This window comes from Cebus imitator, unplaced genomic scaffold, assembly GCF_001604975.1.
Source record: "Cebus imitator isolate Cc_AM_T3 unplaced genomic scaffold, Cebus_imitator-1.0 Scaffold376, whole genome shotgun sequence".
In the NCBI taxonomy this organism is placed as follows: domain Eukaryota; kingdom Metazoa; phylum Chordata; class Mammalia; order Primates; family Cebidae; genus Cebus; species Cebus imitator.
Window position 1 is genome coordinate 1,086,395 of NW_016107691.1, and position 20,777 is coordinate 1,107,171.

At 39.7% G+C, this 20,777-nt stretch overlaps 1 protein-coding gene across 9 annotated transcripts in view; it reads left to right on the plus strand.

Annotated features, from left to right (window-relative positions):
- Nucleotides 1–20,777, plus strand: part of ENOX2 (ecto-NOX disulfide-thiol exchanger 2) — a 283,137-nt gene that overhangs the window by 195,083 nt on the left and 67,277 nt on the right. For all 9 annotated transcript variants that reach the window (XM_037731045.1, XM_037731047.1, XM_017507503.2 and 6 more), the window contains 2 exons: nt 2,408–2,542; nt 17,086–17,241. In XM_037731045.1, coding sequence (XP_037586973.1) covers nt 2,446–2,542; nt 17,086–17,241 — 253 coding nt within the window. In that variant the 5' untranslated portion in view covers nt 2,408–2,445. The remainder of the gene's footprint in view (nt 1–2,407; nt 2,543–17,085; nt 17,242–20,777) is intronic.

A 20,777-nucleotide genomic window follows, 5' to 3' on the forward strand; every position in this document is an offset into this window, starting at 1 on the left:
GCCAGATGTAGGTGATGGGGAGGAAGGCAGCAAATCACACTGCCACGTGTGTTCCTATGCAACAATTTTGCATGTTCTTCACATGTACCCCAAAACCTAAAATGCAATAAAATAAATGGGATAAAAAAAAAGAATTTAAAAACCACATTCATTGAGGCAAAATAATGCTGTTAATTACACATGTTCCTTATCTGCTCCTATAAACAAGCATAGCAGGAACTCTACTTGCTACCATTTTAGCAAGCACTGTGAATTACAATATGTTTTGAAAATAGCAATGCTGTGTTTTCCTTCAAAATAATTTAGATCATTGCCTTCCCCCAAACACTTATCCCGCCCCAAATTAGTCTAGAGTTTGGCTAGGTTGGTACATTATAAATTCTCATTCTTTGACTTCAAAATTCTTTACTGAGAAGTGTTCCTGTTTGTTTGTTTGTTTGTTTTAATATTTCTCAGGACTGCAGAACCAATGAGTAGCCAAACTGTTGCAAGAAATTATTTTTGGCATTGGGTCCCAGTCCTTCTAAACCTACCTATTTCTTCTAGGAATGATTCTTCAGCAACCAGAGAAAATCAGGGTGCAGATTCAATAATGTCTAAAGGTATCTTTCAGCTATAACATTCTCTAAAATCTTATCTCCCCTAGCTGGGGGATTGGAAGTCCAAGTAGACTAATTATCACTATGTAAATTCAAAACCCAAAGGATATTCAGTACCCCATGTTTGTTTTCTTGATACTATTTGCAAGGAGGCTGTTTCTAGCCTTTGGATATGCCTTTGTGAGAGAACACTGAAAGTTGATTATTATGACTAAAATTCTTACAGATGGAGAAATCACTAGCTCTGAAATGTAACTTCTGACTGTAGTTAATGAACACTTAGTGCCGTCAATCACTGTGTGTATGTGTAGGGGGGATTAAGGGGGAGGAGGCAAAGGCACTACAGAAGAATGACAAAAACTAATATTTCAGAAATAATGTTTTTAGACATTTATATTTGCTTGTTCTGACCAATCAGTGACCAAAATAGCACATGTATAAACAACCCTGGCAAGGGTCATCTCTGATGTTGCCTTGGACTTTAGCAAGCTACTATTAGAACAGAGTTGCCTTCATGGGTTGTAATTGGCTGAAGTAGGTACTTGGAGGTAGGAAAAAAGCCGTAGAAAGATTTTTTCTATGGCTATCAGTAGTCAGAGGAAAACTTCCCAAAACGAAAGTTTGTTAGTGCTTGGATGACTCATGAATATATCTCTCCCGACACTGTGTACATGCACATGCTTATAAAACCTGTTTCAATGTCTTTGCTTATCTTCATTCCTGCTCCTGGGATGTCTGACCCTTCTCCTTTACCTGTCTAATAACTACTAATCACTCATAACATGCTCTATATAAATCTGGTCCATTCTTTTAAGTCTTATTTTCTCCATGAAGTATTTCCTGCTTACTCAGGCCGCAGTAGCTCTGCATACTATCAACTTCAGTAATATTTCTGTTTTAAATCATTGAGTCTTTCGTTGTTTCCTAGTTGTTTAACTGGAGATAGTAAAGCATAGTGGCTAAAAATTATACATTCTGTATGACCTTGGACAATATATTTGACCTTTCAAAATTTCCCTTAAATGTCTCTAAAACTTCTATTAAATGGAGATATAAATAGTCCCTACCTTACAGGTTTGTTCTGAAAGTTAAATGAGAATGACACATCCTAAGTGATTTACATGGCATACAGTAAGTGTTCACTAGAGGTAGTAATGGGTGGAGGTGGTGATAATGGTAATAATTATCACCATCATCAACAGTCTCTTCAATGTGATTGTACAACCTTTGAGAGCAGGAACCATGTCTCTGGTCTGCTTTATTTCATTGTTCCCCTAACCCCCAGAATTGTCATTCAGCTAATTTGATGTCTGCTGATTGTGTGTCCAGCTCTATTCAATAGTACTGCCTCAAAGACATGAAATTATATCAGGAGTATAATTTTCATCTTTTATTGCCAACTACAGGAGCCCTAGGATGTTTTTTCTTGCTTTATATGCATGAGTAGTTTGGATGTAAGCTGCTGAAGTAATCATATGCTAGTAGATTATGAGAAGAATAGGAAACTTCTTAGTCATTCCAAGCTCCTGTGTTGTGTATGCTTGAAAAAAAAGAAAAAAAAGGAAGAAAGGGAGAGAAGAAAGGAAACACTTACACTAAAATGCCATCTGGTAAATTGCTTTCAAATTCCTTGGCTTCCTACCACTTCAAGCTGTATTGTTTTAACCCTTGTAAGAAACCTAGTATTGAGGCCTTATCCACCGCTTGTCCATCCGGCCATTTCTCTAAAAACTTTGCCAGAATTTATGTTTATAAGTAAACTACATGCTAAAACCTTAGCACACATTTTGCTTGTCATTTCTTTTCAGCTGATAACAGTAGAACTCTGAATGTGGATTCCACTGCAATGACACTGCCCATGTCGGATCCAACTGCATGGGCCACAGCAATGAATAATCTTGGAATGGCACCACTGGGAATTGCTGGACAACCAATTTTACCTGGTATGTTATTTTTAATCACCTCACAAGTGCTTATTTTTATTGACCATGTGGAAATAAATATAGCAGTATGACACAACTTATTTTGAAGTTGACATTTACCAGATTCTGCCTAGAGTGTGCATTTTTGTAATATGAGCTTTATAGTCTGGGTGGCCGGTAGTTACTAGTATACTCCCTTTTGCACTTTGGACATGCTAGTGGTATATCCAATGCAGGCTAGGATCATTGAAGCTTTAAACAGCTCATTGAAATACAAGGCAACAGGATTTTGGCAAGGAATTACAAAGCTTGTGTAATTTTATAGATTTTATAGAAGAGGCAAATAAACATGGAGACAAAAAGAGAACTGACTTAGATATCTCCAAAATCTTAGATTCCTAGAGTAGAGGAGAGGAGATGGTGGAGGACAGCCCAGAGACTGTTTTTAACATTGAAGAACTGTGTGTAAACACACACACACATGTGTATGTGTGTGTGTATATATATATATACACACACACACACATACACAAAGTAACCATCATAGAATGGGCATGGTGGACTAACTCCATCTCCACTAAAGATAAAATGAGAAGCAAAACATCACAACACCTGAAGGGTTTTGTTTAGACACAAAAAAGCTTCCTGGACAGTGGGAGCTAATTAATCCTTACAAGGAATTTTTGAAGACATTTTGGAATTGCCATCTCAGGGAGCCTGAGGCAGCTTTTTAAACAACCTAAGCATTAATCTCCCCAGATTCATTTAATTGTGACTCTACTTAAAAGCACAACAGGACCAGGCCAATCTAGAACCTTCCTACTCAAAGTGTGCCCTGCATAACCTGGGAACCACTTAGAATCCCAGAATCTCGGGCCCCAGCACAGACCTGCTGAATCAGAAGCTGCATTTTCGCAAGATCCCCAGGTGTTTTGCAAGCACATTAAAGTTGATAAACAGATTTAGAGTAATGCCATTTTGTTGTGCCACTTATTTATATAGTTAGCTACCACCCCGCCAAAACATTATTTCACAATTCCAGCCCAGATTTTAAATCCTTATAATGAGGGTGAGGTATGCTGGACAGCAACACTAATAGTGAATTAAGAAATGTGATTGCATCAAAAGCTAAGAAACAAGCATAAAAGCAACTAAGCATGAAGATAAAAAGGTACGTGAATAATAAATGGATGGAGGGGAAAAAAGAAGTCTAAATTCTATATGTGGTAGGTGCGAAGAACTCTGCCAAACTATAATTCATATCATAGGTTGTAGTTCACCAGACTGTATTCTTCTGCATTAGACCAACCACAATTGAAATGAACAACCAGGGATCCTTTGAGAGTTAGAATGATTGGACCATGGATCGCCTTAGCTTTTGAATGACTAGTGGGGCCAATCTGGGATCAGTGAATGTTACTGTAGGAACCAGTATTGCAGAGTGGTTAAGACGTCAGGTTCTGGATTCAGTCTGCTTGACTTCCAAGCCTGTTTCTTTCACGATTTTACCTCAAGCAGTTGTGTAGCTTCTGAGACTCAGTGCCCTCATCCACAAAATCAGACTAATAGTACTTAACTCCTAGGATTGTTATGACAATTAAGTCATGCTTACCACAATGTCTGGCAATAGAAGGAGCTCAAAAATGGCAGCTTATTAATATGTTGCTCATAGACATTTCTAAAAAAGTAATGAGTTTTTTATTTAATACCTCTTTATTATTTGATTATAATATAATTCAAACTAAAATATATATTATTTTATAGCTCCATGTGGTGTGTCCCCAAGTCACAACACTTAGTCTAAGATGAGTAGACAATCTAATTTGACTTATTCCCAGTTTTTGATAAATATGCATAAATATCCCAGGAAAAATATTGAGGCCACATGTGCTCTAAAGCCCAGGAGACTAAATGTTAACTAATAGCATATGATTTGTAAATTATCATATATAAGCATAAATCTAAGTTCACAAAGTAATCTTCAATACTTAGCCACCCATCCGTAACATGGAAAAAGAAAGGCCTAGCATTGAGAACAAAAATGTCACCAAGCAATCATTACAGACCCAAAGCTTGAGCTGGGGTCAATAGCAAGGCTAGATGACTAGGGTAAGTTTTCTTAACAGTGTGGTAGAGGGCTATTTCTTCAGCGACAGTGTCTTGCTTAGTACTTAACAACAAAGGCCTTGAAGTCAGAGGACTACCTGGATTTGAGTACTTGCTCTGCCACTTATTGTGTTACCTCAAGCAAGTTATTTGACCTCTCTGTTCCTCAGTTTTCTCATCTGTAAAATAGAGATAATCATAGTGTCCTAGCTCATAGGATTGCTGTGGACATTAAATAATATACTTAGCACACTGCTTACCATATAATAAGCACCCAATAAAGATAAACTGTCATCATTATTACTACTCTTAGCAGTACTATATGCTCTTTGATATAAAGGAAGTACTAACATACATTCTTCAAATCACTGCAAAGCTCCCACTTAAATTGAAAGTATTTGGACGCTATGCAGCCACTGTCAATGCTAATGAGTATTCTGCACATCCAGCTTCAGCCAGACATTTGAAACCTCAAGAGTATTTTTAACTTCTACCTTTGTCCCCCTTCTTCACATCTTGTTTTCTTAAGGACTGTAAAGAAACGGTTTCTCTTTGACCTGTAATTCAGTGAAACTGACTGCCACCATGCTCCAGGGAAAGTTACTTGACTCTGGAAACCTGGTCTTAGAAATGCTGGTATTAGTTGAGTAGTTCCCTTCTTGTCTTAAGATGCATGGGGCAATAACATGAAGCCAAGATATACTTTGTAAAGCTATGTATAAAATCACTTAAGTTATGTGTGAACTGGTTTTTCTCATCTCTGTATTATTTTAGGAAGGTAGTTTACCATTGAGATTTGAACATGGGTTCTAGACCCAGACCGCCTATGGTCAAATCTCTGTCTGTCATTAACTAGCTGTGTGACCTTTGGCAAGTTACTTCACCTCTCTATGCCTCAGTTTATTCATCTGTAAAATGCAGATAATAATGGCACCTATGTTATAGGGATGTTATGAGGATTCATGCATTAATACACATAAAGTCTTAGAATGATGCCTGGCTCACTGTAATTCCTATTATTATTTTAAGTTCACATATGCGATATGGCTCACAAAAAGTTGAATGATGACTTGTCTTTACCCTAACAACAGTGAAGGATAGTGAATGCAATGGTGAATTTTTTCCCTGGTGAAACACTGGACAGTGACAGGTGAAGACAGCAGTATATATCTGACAGTGCTGATGCCTACTCCTTATAAATCTGGTGGGGATTTTCACAGAAATGGAAGGTTGGCATGACACTCCAATGCTGCCTACCTTTCTTCTTGCCAAGGTCTGGAGGACAGAGTGCTTGCCATCTTTAATGATGTTATGTTTTAACCAATGGGTTAAAATATCTCCCTAAAGGCCAGGCACAGTGGCTCATACCTGTAATCCCAGCACTTTGGGAGGCTGAGGCGAGCAGATCACAAGGTCAAGAGTTCCAGACCAGCCTGGCCAACATAATGAAACCCCATCTCTTCTAAAAATACAAAAAATTAGCTGGGTGTAGTGGTGTGTGCCTGTAATCCCAGCCACTCAGGAATCTGAGGCAGGAGAATTTCTTCAACCCGGGAGGTGGAGGTTACAGTGAGCCATGATTGTGCCATTGCACTCCAGCCTGTAACCAAAGTGAGACTCCATCTCAAAAATAATAATAATCGTAAACCATGTTTCCCTAATCAGCTCCCCATACCCCAAAATTTCTGAAAATGGAAAAGGTGGCAAATAAGCCTCATGGAACTGTTGCCTGAAGTCACTCATCAAAGGCTCAGTAATTCAGCTACTTTTATGCCTTCAGGAGATTTCCTACTGAGCCAGAAGACTTTTCTTTGTCCTGTCTCATCTGGCCTGTCTGTGACAATAGAAAAGTCTTTTGACATTGATGAAAAACAAGTGATATGTAAGCTTCCTTCACTTCCCCCCAGAGACCTCTAATCTATACTGTTATGGATGTTGAGTCTCTTGGACATATATTTGTCGTGAAGGCAATGTCTGGCATAATTATTATATTCATTGAGTAGGGAGTAGAGACAGGCTATGTCTGAAGTTTGTTGTGGAGTTCCCTTTCAACTAACATGGCAGTTTGTACAGCTGTGGTTCAACAAAGTTAATCCATAATGATGGCAGATCAGGAGGTCCCCTCTGGCTGGCAGCTGTCTTTCCTGCAAGAGTATTTGCTGTGAGAAGCTGGTCAATAAGACTAATGTTAGTGAAACCCAAAAGAGTCAGGCCTTCTGGTTAAAGAACATTGTTCTGCCCCAATCATTCCAGATGAATCCAAGCATGGACCCATTAAGAGATACTTGTTGAATACTGCCTGCTGCTTCCTTTATTTTTACCTCAATTAAAATATCCATAGAAGCCAAGTATGGAGCCTGTGAAGTCCGAAAAGAGAAGAGTCTCTCATTATAATGTCTCTGCTGTGTTGACTGCGTCTCCATAATGAGAGATATTTGAAAATATAGACTCATGGACCTTATTCCCAGAGCAAAGCCCTACTCATTCTTAAGGAGATAGTTCTCACTGGACTCAACAGGCCAAGTCTGATGGGAACAGAAAGAAAGAAGGAGTTTATATGACACATGGCAGACTACTGTTCTGCAAGCTCCTCAGGAAGTCCTGGCTTTCGGTTTGTATTATTTTTAATATCTTCCACAAATAGAGTATGCTTTTAGTGGCAAAAAAGTTGAGATAGTGAGAAAGGAGAGCACTGTTCATCATCCAAGAACCAACAATATGTAAACATTATATATACCAGATAAAATTAATGTCTCTCCAAAGCAAACTTGAATTCTACCTATGGATGGTACTCTCAAGATTCACCATGGAGCATGTCTACACCTTGAGATATCCATTTAAGCCTCCACCATGCCGTCAAGCTCCTGCACTTACACAACAGCTGGCAGGTAGCTGTTGTGTCAGGTCATCCTTTCAAAAACAGGACCGAGGTGTCATTAGTTGGTTTGAACATAATTGGGACCCTACTATTATGAATATGGATGAGTTCTATATGGTATAGCTAAAAATATTTAAAATGTTATAATTACTTATCTTGTGGATATTACAGAAGGACTTTACATCAACAAAAACATATGACTTTACATGATCTTTGTGTGTGTCATATTTTTCTTTGAGAACAAGCACATCATGGTATTGACTTGAGTACTGGCAACAACAATATTATCACAGAAGAACAAAGAACAAACAGGAGATGGTCAACATAATAAAGACTGTGTATTGAGGTCCCTGCAAAGAACGGGTCCCGTCTCCCAGGGACTACTCCACGAAATAGATAGTGAAGCGCTCAATATCAGAGTCTGTATAGATAAATGCTGTAGAGCTGTTTTCATGTGGAAATATTTTAAACTATTTAAAGCCTTTGGAAGAGTACATGAAGCTCAAGGACTGGAGGATCTTTGAGATAAGAATTTCGTGACCTTAACTAGCTGAAATAAATAAATGCATAGTGATAGGAACAATCATTAAAAGAGAAAAGACTCCCCATGGAAACTATTAGGAGAAGGAGCAGAGTGAAACCATTTGCTTATTCATTCATTCATACAAGAAATATTCACTGAAGCCTCCTGGTATGAAGGTACTGTGAGAAGCCCTGGGGAGAAAGCAATGAACAAAAAAGACAAAGTTTTCTACCCTCATAGTGACTCCAGTACTTTGAGAACTTCAACATTCTCTCCCTAATCCAGACTATACTCAAGTATGAGCTGGCTCTTGACTGACAATAGCTGAAAGACCTTCCTTTCCTTTTGTTCATTTGTTCTTTTATTTATCCATCCATTCATTGAAAACATATTGAGCTAGATATAGGGTATCCCAATATGAGCATGGCACAATCCTTGCCTTCAGGCTCAAGTTGCAGTAGCAAACACAACAAAGGAAATATCACTACACTATAATGTTGCAAGTGACATAATAGAAACTTGTACAAAAGCATTGTTTTAGCCCAAGCGTGGTGAGGAGAAATGCTAGCTAGATGGTGGTGGTCAGAGAAGGTTCACAAAAGAGGTAACATTTGAGCTAGGTGTCCAGGAATATATAGAAGTATGTCAGGAGGATAAAAGAACTAAGAACAGTGTAGGCAAGGGAAATAGTGCATCAATGACTGGAAGGTATGCAAGGGTATACAGTATGGAGACAGTGGTTAACTATGAGTTGAATTACATTACTTCATTCAGCAAAGACTTTGAAGCAGCTTATAAAAAAGATTACAGTATATGAAAAAATATAATTTATTTAAAAAATGTTTAAAAATCAGCATCTGGGAAAATATAAATGAGAATAAAAAGCAAAGACCAGGTAGGGAGGCTAATTAAAATTCAGGCATCTAGGTTGTAGGATCCCATCTGATTTCTGAAGTTGAGCTGCCCCTGTGACAAAGCAGCCAAAACAAAAAAGGGAAACCTGATCAGTTATATAATTTGCATTTTCTGTGAAGAAAAAAATATACCAGTCCTCAGGGGAAGAGAAGCTTTTCATGACACTTAATAATGTGTGTGTGTGTGACATTCTAGTTCTGAAAGAAATTTTTCGCAGGAAGTTTCATATATAGGGGAGCATGCTAAGTGAAACTGTTGAGTAATCTCAAAAGTCCAAACACTGGTTTGTAGGCCAGGACCCATCTATGGCAAAATGTAAAAACTAAAACTGTAGTAAATTTGTCATGAAGCTAAATCTGCTCAATTGAAAGGACTGCCCTTTATTCTAAGATGACAGACTTCTTGTATTTTTGGTTTTAAAATGTTCTTTCTTTTATGAACTGTATGAATAGGATATTGGTTCGTTTCTTTGTTATTTTTTCCCCCACTTCTTTTCTTGTCAAATTAAGAGGCTGGTGATCTTAAATCTCCATATAATAATTTTATTTTATTCATTTCTAAAATCCAGAAATCTGGGAACCACAGATGTAGTGGGAAATGTCCTCATTAATGCCTCTCCAAAGCTGAACACCTTTGAAGGGCATGACTCTGGACCTGTCAAATGCTCTAAAAAGGCAAGAACACAGTATAAATGAATAAAAACGAGTTGAGGGAAGATGGACTAGAAAGGGAGATTTTGCAAAACCTATCACTAAAGGAATAAACCTCCACTGGTGGAAATTTGGAATCAAAGATGAGATATTTGGGGAGGACCTTTGTGAACTGACATTGTGCCATATATCCCACCAATCCCAGTTTGCTAGCTTGTTTGCTATTGTACATGAGCCAGGCCCTGTCTTACCTTTCCAACTGAGCTGAAACAAGTGTTCAGATAATCTTTTGGGGAAATAGGACAGATGTTGGTAGAATTTGAGAGTCATTGTACAAAACTTTGGGAACTTGTGCCTCTAAGATGGCTAGTGAGAAGCCCAGGATCATCTCACAGTTCAGCCAGGCTGTCCTTGGAAATCTGTGTTCTCTCTTCAGATAAGAAGAGAGATACAAAGTTGAATAGGTAAATACTAATCTGACAAAGAGTGCTTAAAAAGTCTTTTAAAGGATCTATGTATAAAGGAGGCAGGACGGTAATGGGTTAAAATTTCCCAGTACGCAGGCAAAATTCTTAATTTTCCAACGAATTTTGTAGGAACTCTAAAGAAATAACAATGATATCTCAGAAATATATAGCTCAGTTGAAATCATAACTTGCTATAAAATAGCTTAATTATGAATATATAATTAAAGCCTATTTGAAATAGTTATTTTGGAATCATCTGTGGTTGCATTTCAGTGGTTTTACTGTGAGTAAAAACTACCTCCTGGGGCTCAGGGGCCTTTTGAACACGTAAAAGATTGGAAATGCTTTTATTGGGCCAGGGACACTTAGATGGAGGGAAGTCATTAAGTGCAGGCAAAATTTTTCTGAGGGTTTAAAGGGGCTTTCAGTAAGAACCAGGGTCCAGTTCTGAAAATGTAAGCAAGATAATCAATGTGTGTCACTTCCTACTTTTGCCTACCTCCAATTGATACATGGCCTGGCTGCAATTTCAACTTCTTTTGTGGCCCAAAATTGAAACAAAGAATTTTAAAAAGAGGCCCTGAAACACCGTGACAATGCATGTGTCAAATACCTCAATAGTAAATTCTGGGTTTAGAGATAAGCAACTCCAGGGTAGCCTCCTGGATAGGAAGGTTTGAAGCCCACATACAAGGTTGAGTAAGTAGATACAAATATGACAAAGAGTGTCTGTCTTTCCCTATGTAGACTAATGGTTAGGACTGCATGCTTAGTGAGAGCCACTTACTATGTGTCCTTATTGTGTTATCTCTATGAGTTTCAATTTCCTCATCTGTAAAATAGGGAATAATATTATTTCCCATCCGTTAGGATTGCTGTGAATATTAAGTCAGATGCAGTGTATAAAATCTGAAAATTCATAAGTAGCCAATTAATAGGTAGCTAGTATTCCTCTCCCCTGCCACAAAATAAAAGTTGGCATTTTATGGTAAGATTACCTGAAGTCAGGAGTTTGAGACCAGCCTGGCCAACATGGTGAAACCCTGTTTCTACTAAAAGTACAAAAATTAGCTGGGTGTAGTGGCATACACTTGTAATCCCAGCTACTAGGGAGGCTGAGGCAGGAGAATCACTTCAACCCGGGAGCAGAGGTTGCAGTGAGCTGAGATTGTGCCATTGCACTCCAACTTGGATGGTAAGAGTGAGACTTAATCATCCTCTGTCTCAGGAAAAAAAAAAGGAGAATGCCAGCATGAACTGGCCTGCCAAGAAACAAGAAACTATCAAGGGTTGAATGATAAAATAGGAACATGTGATATCTTTGTCAGATACTTTATGTGATGCTTTCTATTTCCATTCCATGAAAATTGTTAACTGTATTAACCAATGACACTCCACCCCAGCCATGCTGGATATTCTCCTTATATGTCGGTCTATGACAGACTACCTTAGAAGCTAGTGACTTAAAACACAATCATTTTTTTATATTTTAAGATTTTTCTGGATGAGGAATTTGGGTAGGACTGAAATGGGCAATGTTTCTGTTCCATATGATATCAACTGGGATACCTCAGTTGTGGCAGGCTGATTTCAAGACTTCACTCATGTGCATGGCACCTTGGTAAGGACACATACAAGACTGGGCTCAGCTGGATGCCTCTTCCATTTGCTTTAAGTCCCTCTCCACATGGTCTCTCTAGCAGGGTAGTCAGCCTTACATGAGGATGCAAAGCTCCCATAGCACACATTTATAGAAACAAAAGGTAGAAATTGCATCTCTGTTAATGCCTGGGCTTGAAAAAGGACACAACATCCCTTCTGCCATATTCTATTGGTTATATCAGTTCTAGAGCCCATCCAAATTCAAAGGGGTGGGGGCATAGACCCTTACCTTGATGGAAAGAAAATTAAAGAATTTATATCCAATTTTAATCCACCATATTGGGGGAAAAAGAATTGTATGTAAACATTTTGTTGCTCATATGCCTTATTTTTTCAGCATACTTGCCTCATTTATATCTGCAATCATATTAATTCACTGAAACAATTGTCATACTACATTGACAGGCAGTATAGTGGTTCATTCTAGGTGTGCCTCTTACTAGCTATGTAAACTTGAGCACGTAACTAAACACCCCTTGAACCTCAATTCCCTTATCCATAAAATGAAGGATAACAGTATCGAAACTCACAGGTCTGTTAGAATGTGATTATATAAAATGCTTAGCACTGAACCTAGAACATTTTAAGCATTTAATAAACAGTTATGGTGATTCATTGATGGTACAGCATTGTAACTGTTTGCATAGTTGTTTCCAAACTAGAGTATAAGCCAAGGATTTTGTCTTATTCATTTCTGCAACCACAATACCTGACAGAAGACCTGTCATCAAAATATTGAATTAATAGATACAGGGACAAGTGGGTAGCTGCGCAGAATGACATTTGCCTCCATTGTAACTCCTTGGCTCAGATGTGTACAGAGGATGGACAATAATAACTCTGCCAAGGTTGAATAAGTGCAAGTTGCTAGGTAGCAGGAAGGCTTAAGGCTACATGGAAACATTACTTGAAATCATGTGGTAGAGTTGCAAGTCTGACGAGCAAGCTGGCCCAGCTAACAGATAGCATTTGCAGAATTTCCAGTGGGCTAGGACTTTGGGAAGTACATGAATGAGAAGAGGGAATACAGTCTGGGCATGGTGGCTCATGCCTGTAATCCCAACACTTTGGTAGGCTGAGGCAGGTGGATCACTTGAGGTCAGGAGTTTGAGACCAGCCTGGCAAAAATGGTGGAACCCCATCTCTACTAAAAGTACAAAAAAAAAAAAAAATTAGCCAGGCAGGGGAGCACAGGCCTGTAATCCCAGCTACTAGAGAGGCTGATCCAGGAGAATTGCTTGAACCTGGGAGGCAGAGTTTGAAGTGAGCTGAGATCACACTACTGCATTCCAGCCTGGGCAACAGAGCGAGATTCCATCTCGAAAAAAAAAAAAAAGAGGGAATACAAATCAACATGTCATGGCTTTTCTGGCAATGGCCATGCCAAGAGTCAAGAAGGCGGTGGGGAAAGGGTGTTAGAAGAGATGTTTTGTAAAAGCAAAACAGAACAGGATATTTATTGTGAAGAGGACTTTGGAGGAATACCTGGCCTTTTCCATAACTCTTTTCTATGATTTCAAATCTTTGAAAGTTTGAATTCCTAATATAAGTGGCAATGTTGGTAATACTCCACAAGCTAGGCCAGGGACCTGGAAAAGGGAGAGAATTTCTCTGGTGTTCTATTCCCAGTGTGTTTTAAATTGCTGGACTTCTTTGATTTTTCAGGTTCTGTAATACATGTATAAATCTCATGAATTGAAATGGTTTCCTTGGTAGTCACTGGAAATCCACACTCATTTTGGTGCTTAATGGTTAAAGATAAACAAAAGAAATAATCAACATGATAGAAGCCTTTGAAATGTCATGTACAACCTGCCCTCTAGCAAGCCCTTATGGACAGTATAGCCTATGGAACTCCTGGCATATTGAACAAAAGGAAGAGGGGGAGTTTACCTACTCTGGTGTTAGCCATATACCATGAATACATTTGCTTTTAAATGAATTTATAAAATATTAATGCAATTATATGAAACAGCAGAGTGGTAAATACATCAGTCAGGAGTTATATTTATCCTGTATATTTGTTTTCTGTTTGTCTCAATTTATTAGTGACAGTACATGGAGACAGGCATTTCCTTCTCAGCCGAAGTGGCAGAACTTGTTTAATGAACTGATGTTTCTGTAATCTGTGGTAAGGTAGAGTTGTGAGTGACAGAACTATATGAATAACAATAAGGAGGCAGGCAGAACAATAAAAGGAAGACAAACATTTCAGTAGGAGAGGAAAAATAGATGGGATTGTTCCATTGGCACACAATCTAATCTGATCTTTTCCTGACAAAAATTAACAGTTTGTAAATGGATGAGATAATGTTAACAATCTCTCCAAAATCTTCTGTATGAGGAATTAAATTTTCCAAAGACAAAAATGGCATTCTTAACCATAGTGCTCTTATTTTACAGCATAGGAAGACAGAGTATCAGAAGTCTTAAGTTCTGTGAGATCAAAAGGGAAACCTAGACACCATCCCCAACACCTGCATGGAGCCTGACATATAGGAAGCTGATCACAGATGTTTGTGAATGGGGGAATGAATGCCTGAATCAGTGCATTTATCACTGTGGGTTTTCACATTTTAAATGGAAAGAAGGACACTTATCTATCAGGACTATCTATCATGCCAGAGATCTTCATATCTGTTCTATGCTTTCATCCTTTGAGCTAAATGTCATTATTTACCCCCTACTTCTACCAAAAAAGGAAATGGAGGCACATAGATATTAAGAAACTTTCTTCAATGTGAAGTATAGACATGAGATCCATAGGTGAAAGAGGGTCTGTGTGTGTGTATGTGTGCACATGGAAGTTTTGTGTTTGTTTTTGTTTTTTTAAATGGAGTCTCGCTTTTTCGCCAGACTGCAGTGCAGTGGTGCAATCTCAGCTCACTGCAACCTCTGCCTACTGGATTCAAGCAATTCTCCTGCCTCAGCCCCCCAAGTACCTGGGATCACAGGTGCCCACCACCGTGCCCAGCTAATTTTTGTTTTTTTAGTAGAGACAGGGTTTCACCATGTTGGCCAGGATGGTATCAATCTCTTGACATTGTGATCCGCCTGCCTTGGCCTCCCAAAGTGCTGGGATTACAGGCATGAGCCACTGCACCCGGCCTAAAAGTAAATATTTTCATAAAAACACTACTTCCTCTTGGGAGAAATTTTTTTCTTTCCAAACATTTTCAGGGTCTTGACATCACAGGATAAGAGGCATGTGAGAAGCTGGGGATTGCCCTCACTTGCTTGGGGTACTTTTGTAACAGGGGATGCCCATGTGCCACCCACCTGTCCATCTGCCCAGTCACAGATCTCCCTCTTATTGAGCCTGTTAGACCTGATTATGCATCTGTGGGAATCCTGGGTTCTTCCTGCTATTGAGGTTGACCTCCTCCAGCATCTTAGAGAAAAAGAGCCACTCAGGGGACTTCAGGGCCACTTTAAGGATATATGTACAGGTATTGCCCCTCTGGCCTGTGTGGTGAACATGGTAAAGTCTTTTGAGTAGGGCCTGCTCCTGCTGCTGCATTACCAGAACCCCTCAGTCTGCAGTACTTTCTTTTTTTGCAGTCCACTGTGTGTTGTTCTATAGTGAAGGCAGAAGTGGGAAGCAGAGAAACAAAGATGTAGAGTGCACTCCCTTCTCTCAAAGAAATCTCACTTTGATCCAGAGACAAGCTTTAAACAATGAAATCAATACTGTTCTTAGATCCAGGCAAGTGGGGCTCCTCCTCAGGAGCCCCTGTGGTTTGGAATGACTACCTGGATAATTTCTAAGTCCCCTTCCAGAGCCAAGGCAGGCAGTGGCATCAGGGCAGCTGCCCTGGGTCCAGAGCATCTCCTCCCTGTATTCTGGTTGCAAGAAGCACCTTTCTTGAAATTTTCTGAGTTTCCCTCCATTGTCTGGGACTGACTGTGGCTGGCAGTATCATCTGAGAAGCCCCAATCTTAAACTGGACACATGTGTACCAGAGTCCCCAATTCTCCCCCTTGGGACACTCTCCAATCCTGTAACCTATATGTGCAATGAACTAGATGCCCCAAGAAGTTTCAGGACTCATGGCTATGGAATCCTCCCCCGAGTCTTGGTTCCAGAAGAGGGACCTAATAAGGAAACCACTCCAGCTGGCTGCTGTGACATTTCTTTCATGGTATCACATGAGATTGTGCCATGAAAATGCTGCCAGTACTGATTAGTGGTAAATCAAATTGTGTACATAGATAGGCCCCACAAAAAATACTCGCTTGGGTGCCCCCACAAAAAATACTCGCTTGGGTGCCCCCACACATGCTAGAGGCATCCCTGAATTAAACAAAGGATGGTGCAAAATAAAATAAAATTCAGTGGTAACAAGTATGGAACCAACAGCTTTTAGATGCAAAGTCAAGAATGAATCAGAATTATCTGGAAAGACCTCTTCAAGGAGGATGACACTTAAGTCAGGCCTTGAAGCATGGGGAGAATTTGCAGAGGCTCAAATAATTCCAGACAGAAAGAACAACATGAACAAAGGCACAAAGAGTAGTTATTTATCAAACCTATGCTCAGCATATTAGATTCATCATTTTGTTTACTCTTCACAGCCCCCTGTAAGGGAGGTGATATGAACCCTATTTTGCAGATGAGCAAATGGAAGTTCATCCTGCCAAGCAAATGGTAGACCTAAAACCCAGGTCTGCTTGATCCCCAAAGCTCTGTGCTCTTATACCATGCTGTACTATAGAAAGAAAACCCGTACAAGGGACAGTAAAAAGCCTTCTCGGAATGGAGCAGAGAGTGTGTGTTGGAAAGTAGCAGAGGCAAAATCAGTAGACAAGATATGGCCATGCTATGAAAGACCTTGGATGCCAAAATTAGATGCAGAGACTTAAATAAGCCCTGGTCAAACAAAACAGCCCATCCCAAAAGGAAAATGCACAACTGTACGATAACTCAATGCCTGTAATCTCAGCACTTTGGGAGGCCGAGTCAGGTGGATCACCTGAGGTCGGGATTTCGAGACCAGCCTGGCCAACATAGAGAAACTCCGTATCTACTGAAAGTACAAAATTAGTCAGGCATGGTGGTGCATGCCTATAATCCCAGCTACTTGGGAGGCTGAGGCAGGAGTATCACTTGAACCAAGGAGGCAGAGGTTGTGGTGAGCTGAGATGATACCATTGCACTCCAGCCTGGGCGACAGAGCAAGATTCCATCTCAAAAAAAAAAGAAAAAGAAAAAAAAAAAAGACCTGGGAATACTAAGTACCACACTTGTTAAATATTTTGCCTCTGTCTTAGAAAGACCTTTGATTTGGAGCTTACAAAGTAACATTCTATCTCCACTAAACCTTGCCTGGTGTCATTTATTGTTCTCTCTTCTCCTTTTTTAGACTTTGATCCTGCTCTTGGAATGATGACTGGAATTCCGCCAATAACTCCAATGATGCCTGGTTTGGGAATAGTACCTCCACCAATTCCTCCAGATATGCCAGTAGTAAAAGAGATCATACACTGTAAAAGTTGCACGCTCTTCCCTCCAAATCCAAGTAATATTCTGCTTTTTTCTTTACACAAGACACAATGTTTCAGTATACAAGAAAGCTTTCTTCTTTTTCAAAAGAATACCTAAGGGCTTCATAGTGGTTTGTATGGAAACTTCACCTAGAGAACAGAAGATAGGAAAAATTTTATCTTGTTAGGCAAGGTTGAATTTTATGCACAGAAAAGTAGACTTTTGTGTGCAGGTTGCAGTACAAATGGTACATGTTTCTAATGCTGTCTGGTAAGGAATTCAAGTGTGTTAATACAGAAGGAAGCATACAGATTGCTCAACACCATCATTTGCAGTCTTTCCTTTTCATAACTGCCCCACGTGCTGATGATGGAAGAGACAGAGTGTGGTTGGAGGCACATGAGAATGTACATTCGGTGCTAAGAATCTTCCACTACTAGCAGCTATTTATACATCATTCAAACCACCGCTATTCAACTGATGGGCTGTAATAGACAGTGAGGCATGACTGAACATACTGGAAGTGCAGAGAGAAATATTGAGACGAAGTCACACTACTTGTAGCCACCAGTCAGTGCAGTTCAAGTAGAAGTAATCTCGAGATCCATTTGTCAATAATGAACAGCCTTCTCCTTAGCTTCACTTTAAAACATGTGTAAAGATATGGTGGCCATATTTCAGTTAAAATGTCCCAGTAATAAAAACCCCATTTGGGGTTTTATATACATTAAATGATTAGAAGCTGATTCTGCATGTGCCCCAAACCATTAATGATTTTCCATAGTTCTAGTCATACTAAGTGGCATACCAAGGGAACCACCACTGCAGTACAAAGATTAGAGCTGCTTGTTAAGGGATATATTCAGTGGTTTAGGGCATAGATCAAATGGCCTTGCCCTATCAGGATAAATATGAGTCTTTGACATGTGACTTCAGACAAAAATTTCATCTCCTACCTTAAATAAGAATCAGTTAATCATGGTCTAAGCCCTGGCAGGAACCCAGATTCTATTTAGTATGGTCTGCTCATAACAGAGGATTTTAGAATCAATTAGACTTGGTTGGATAGATTGTCTTGGCCCCTTCTGCTAGAAAAAAAAAAAAAAAAAGATCTTTATGTTTTCTTCTGGTTTTTGAACTTGGTTGTCAACAGGAGACATCATTCCAAACCAATAAGAAATCCAGGAGGCCAGCATCTCAGAGGACTGTATTGAGAGAAGAGCTAGTATGTCACAAGGAGAATTGGAGAATGGAGAATAAGATGCCCCTTGCAGGCCGTACTTGCCAACTCAAATGGCCGTTCCTGGATTTGTGTTTAGTGCCTAGGTGAATAAGCAGCACCATTTTATCTTTGTTCCACTGTTCCTACAGTGGGCAATGGCCTTTTTTACCTTTCTTTTAGTGTGTTGCTTTTGGATTAGAGAAAGCTGTGTATTCTTCATAGCACCTTTTCTACATAAAAAGCCATGAATTTAGGCACCACCAGTGCTAAAACCTCCTGCTTATGAAAGGGTAGAATCCTGCTGATTTAATCATTCATTTATCGCATAATCAGCCTGCAGCAGGCTTTCATTGTCTCAAACACATCCAGGCTAACAGGATGGCTCACAACCTGTAATGTCCAGGTTGGGTGCAGTAGTTGACTTTACAGAATGTTCAGTTTCTAAATTTCTAAAGAATAGCACAGATGCCTTGTTTATGACACATAGATGATATTGTTGAGCAGTCTTCAAATGAATCTAGAAATATATAGCTTGAAGAGGCTCTAACTTTTTATAATCTCTAGTAAAAGAAACAAACTGACATCTCTCAAATACATTTTTATCTTTCCCCACCTGCAGCCACGCCTCTTCAGTTCTGAGTTGGAAGGGCCACAGAGTGAGAGGGCAACACATCTCCCTCATGGCTCCATCTTTTATTTCTTCATCCTTGTATTAAGAATGCTTACAGGGTAGCTAGCACCAGTAAATTGGTGGCTTCTGTGAAGGAACAAGCCTTGGAACTGAATTCAAACATAACACTCTTGACACAGTTTAAAGTAAACTGGTGTTCTGTTTGCGTTTTAGAACTTGAATTTTGTTCAAAGGGGGCTTGGATACTTGGGTGGAGAAACACTAAAAGAGGTGCTTCTCTTGGTTTTCTACTGAAAGCATGGCAAAGTGACATTGTTGTTAGTGGCCTCAAGATATTGCTTTGTGAATGTGAGATGGGAAGAGCAGGGTAGGACAGGAAGAACAGGGATTTGGTGTGACTGAACCCTTATCGTCTCAGCCCACCAACCCTGCCTGATCAGGCCTTGATTATTGTGTTAGTCCGTTCTCACATTGCTATAAATAAATACCTGAGACTGGGTCCTTTTTAAAGAAAGGAGGTTGAATTGGCTCATGGTTCTGCAGGCCATACAGGAAGCATAGCGGCTTCTGCTTCTGGGGAGGCCTCAGGAAGCTTCCAGTCATGACAGAAGGCAAAGATGGCGTGAAGTGTCTCACATGGCAGGAGCAGGAACAAGAGAATGGGGATGAGGTGCTACAGACTTTTAAACAACCATATCTCACAGGAACTCACTCACTATCACAAGAGCAGCACTAAAAGGATGGTACTAAACTATTCATGAGAAATGTGCCCCCTGATCCAATCACCTCCCACCAGGCCCCACCTCTAACATGGGATATTACAATTCTCCATGAGAGTTGGGCAGGGACACAGGGCCAAACCCTATCAATTATAAACCCCACTCCTTATTCCTGCCTGTCTCTGGTATATTCTCTTGCACTCGATGGCCTCTGAAATTCCTCTCAACAATAAAATCTTGTGATTCAGGGACTCATACAATCTCTTTATTCACCATCCAGTCTGCTTCTAAGTCGTGTTGCTTTATTAGAAAGTATCTTTGCCATCCATTCCCTCCCCTGTGTCCCACCTGACCTTTCATCCAAGTGCTTGTCATGTATACAGAACCATGAAATTGTTCTGGGGCTCCCATTGCCCACAGATTCATAGTCCAACTCCTGACCTCAAAAACCTTTCACCTGTCTGCTTCATATGACTGTCTTCAATCCATCGCTTCTACTTGCCATGTACCTGCCCTTTAGTCAAGTTCAGCAGCTTCCTGACCTCATACTCCTCACACTCTCCTCCAGCCCACCTTCAAGCATACCCCTTTCTGGAGCCCTTCCACACGGAACATGTTGGAAATAAAATTATAGTGAATCACTCTTAGGCATTTTCACTTAAATAGTGAATGTTTAACGGATTTCTTTCCCTTGCACAATGCATTTAATCTGTGAGAAAATTATGTCAGCCTACCTAACAATATATGTCTATAATCCTTCCAATAACCACTGCTATGATTTAGTTTTTATCTGCCATGAGTCATTTCTAAATTATTGTAATAGCCTTCTAGTTAGTCTTCCTTCTTCACCCTTGCCCCCTACACTCTATTCTCAACAAAACAGCCTTTTAAAACCTAAGTCTGTTCATGTCATTTCTCTACTCAGAACCCTTGAATGGCTCCCCATTTCACTCACAATAGAGACCAAAGTCCTTTTTTTTTTTTTTTTTTTTTTTTTT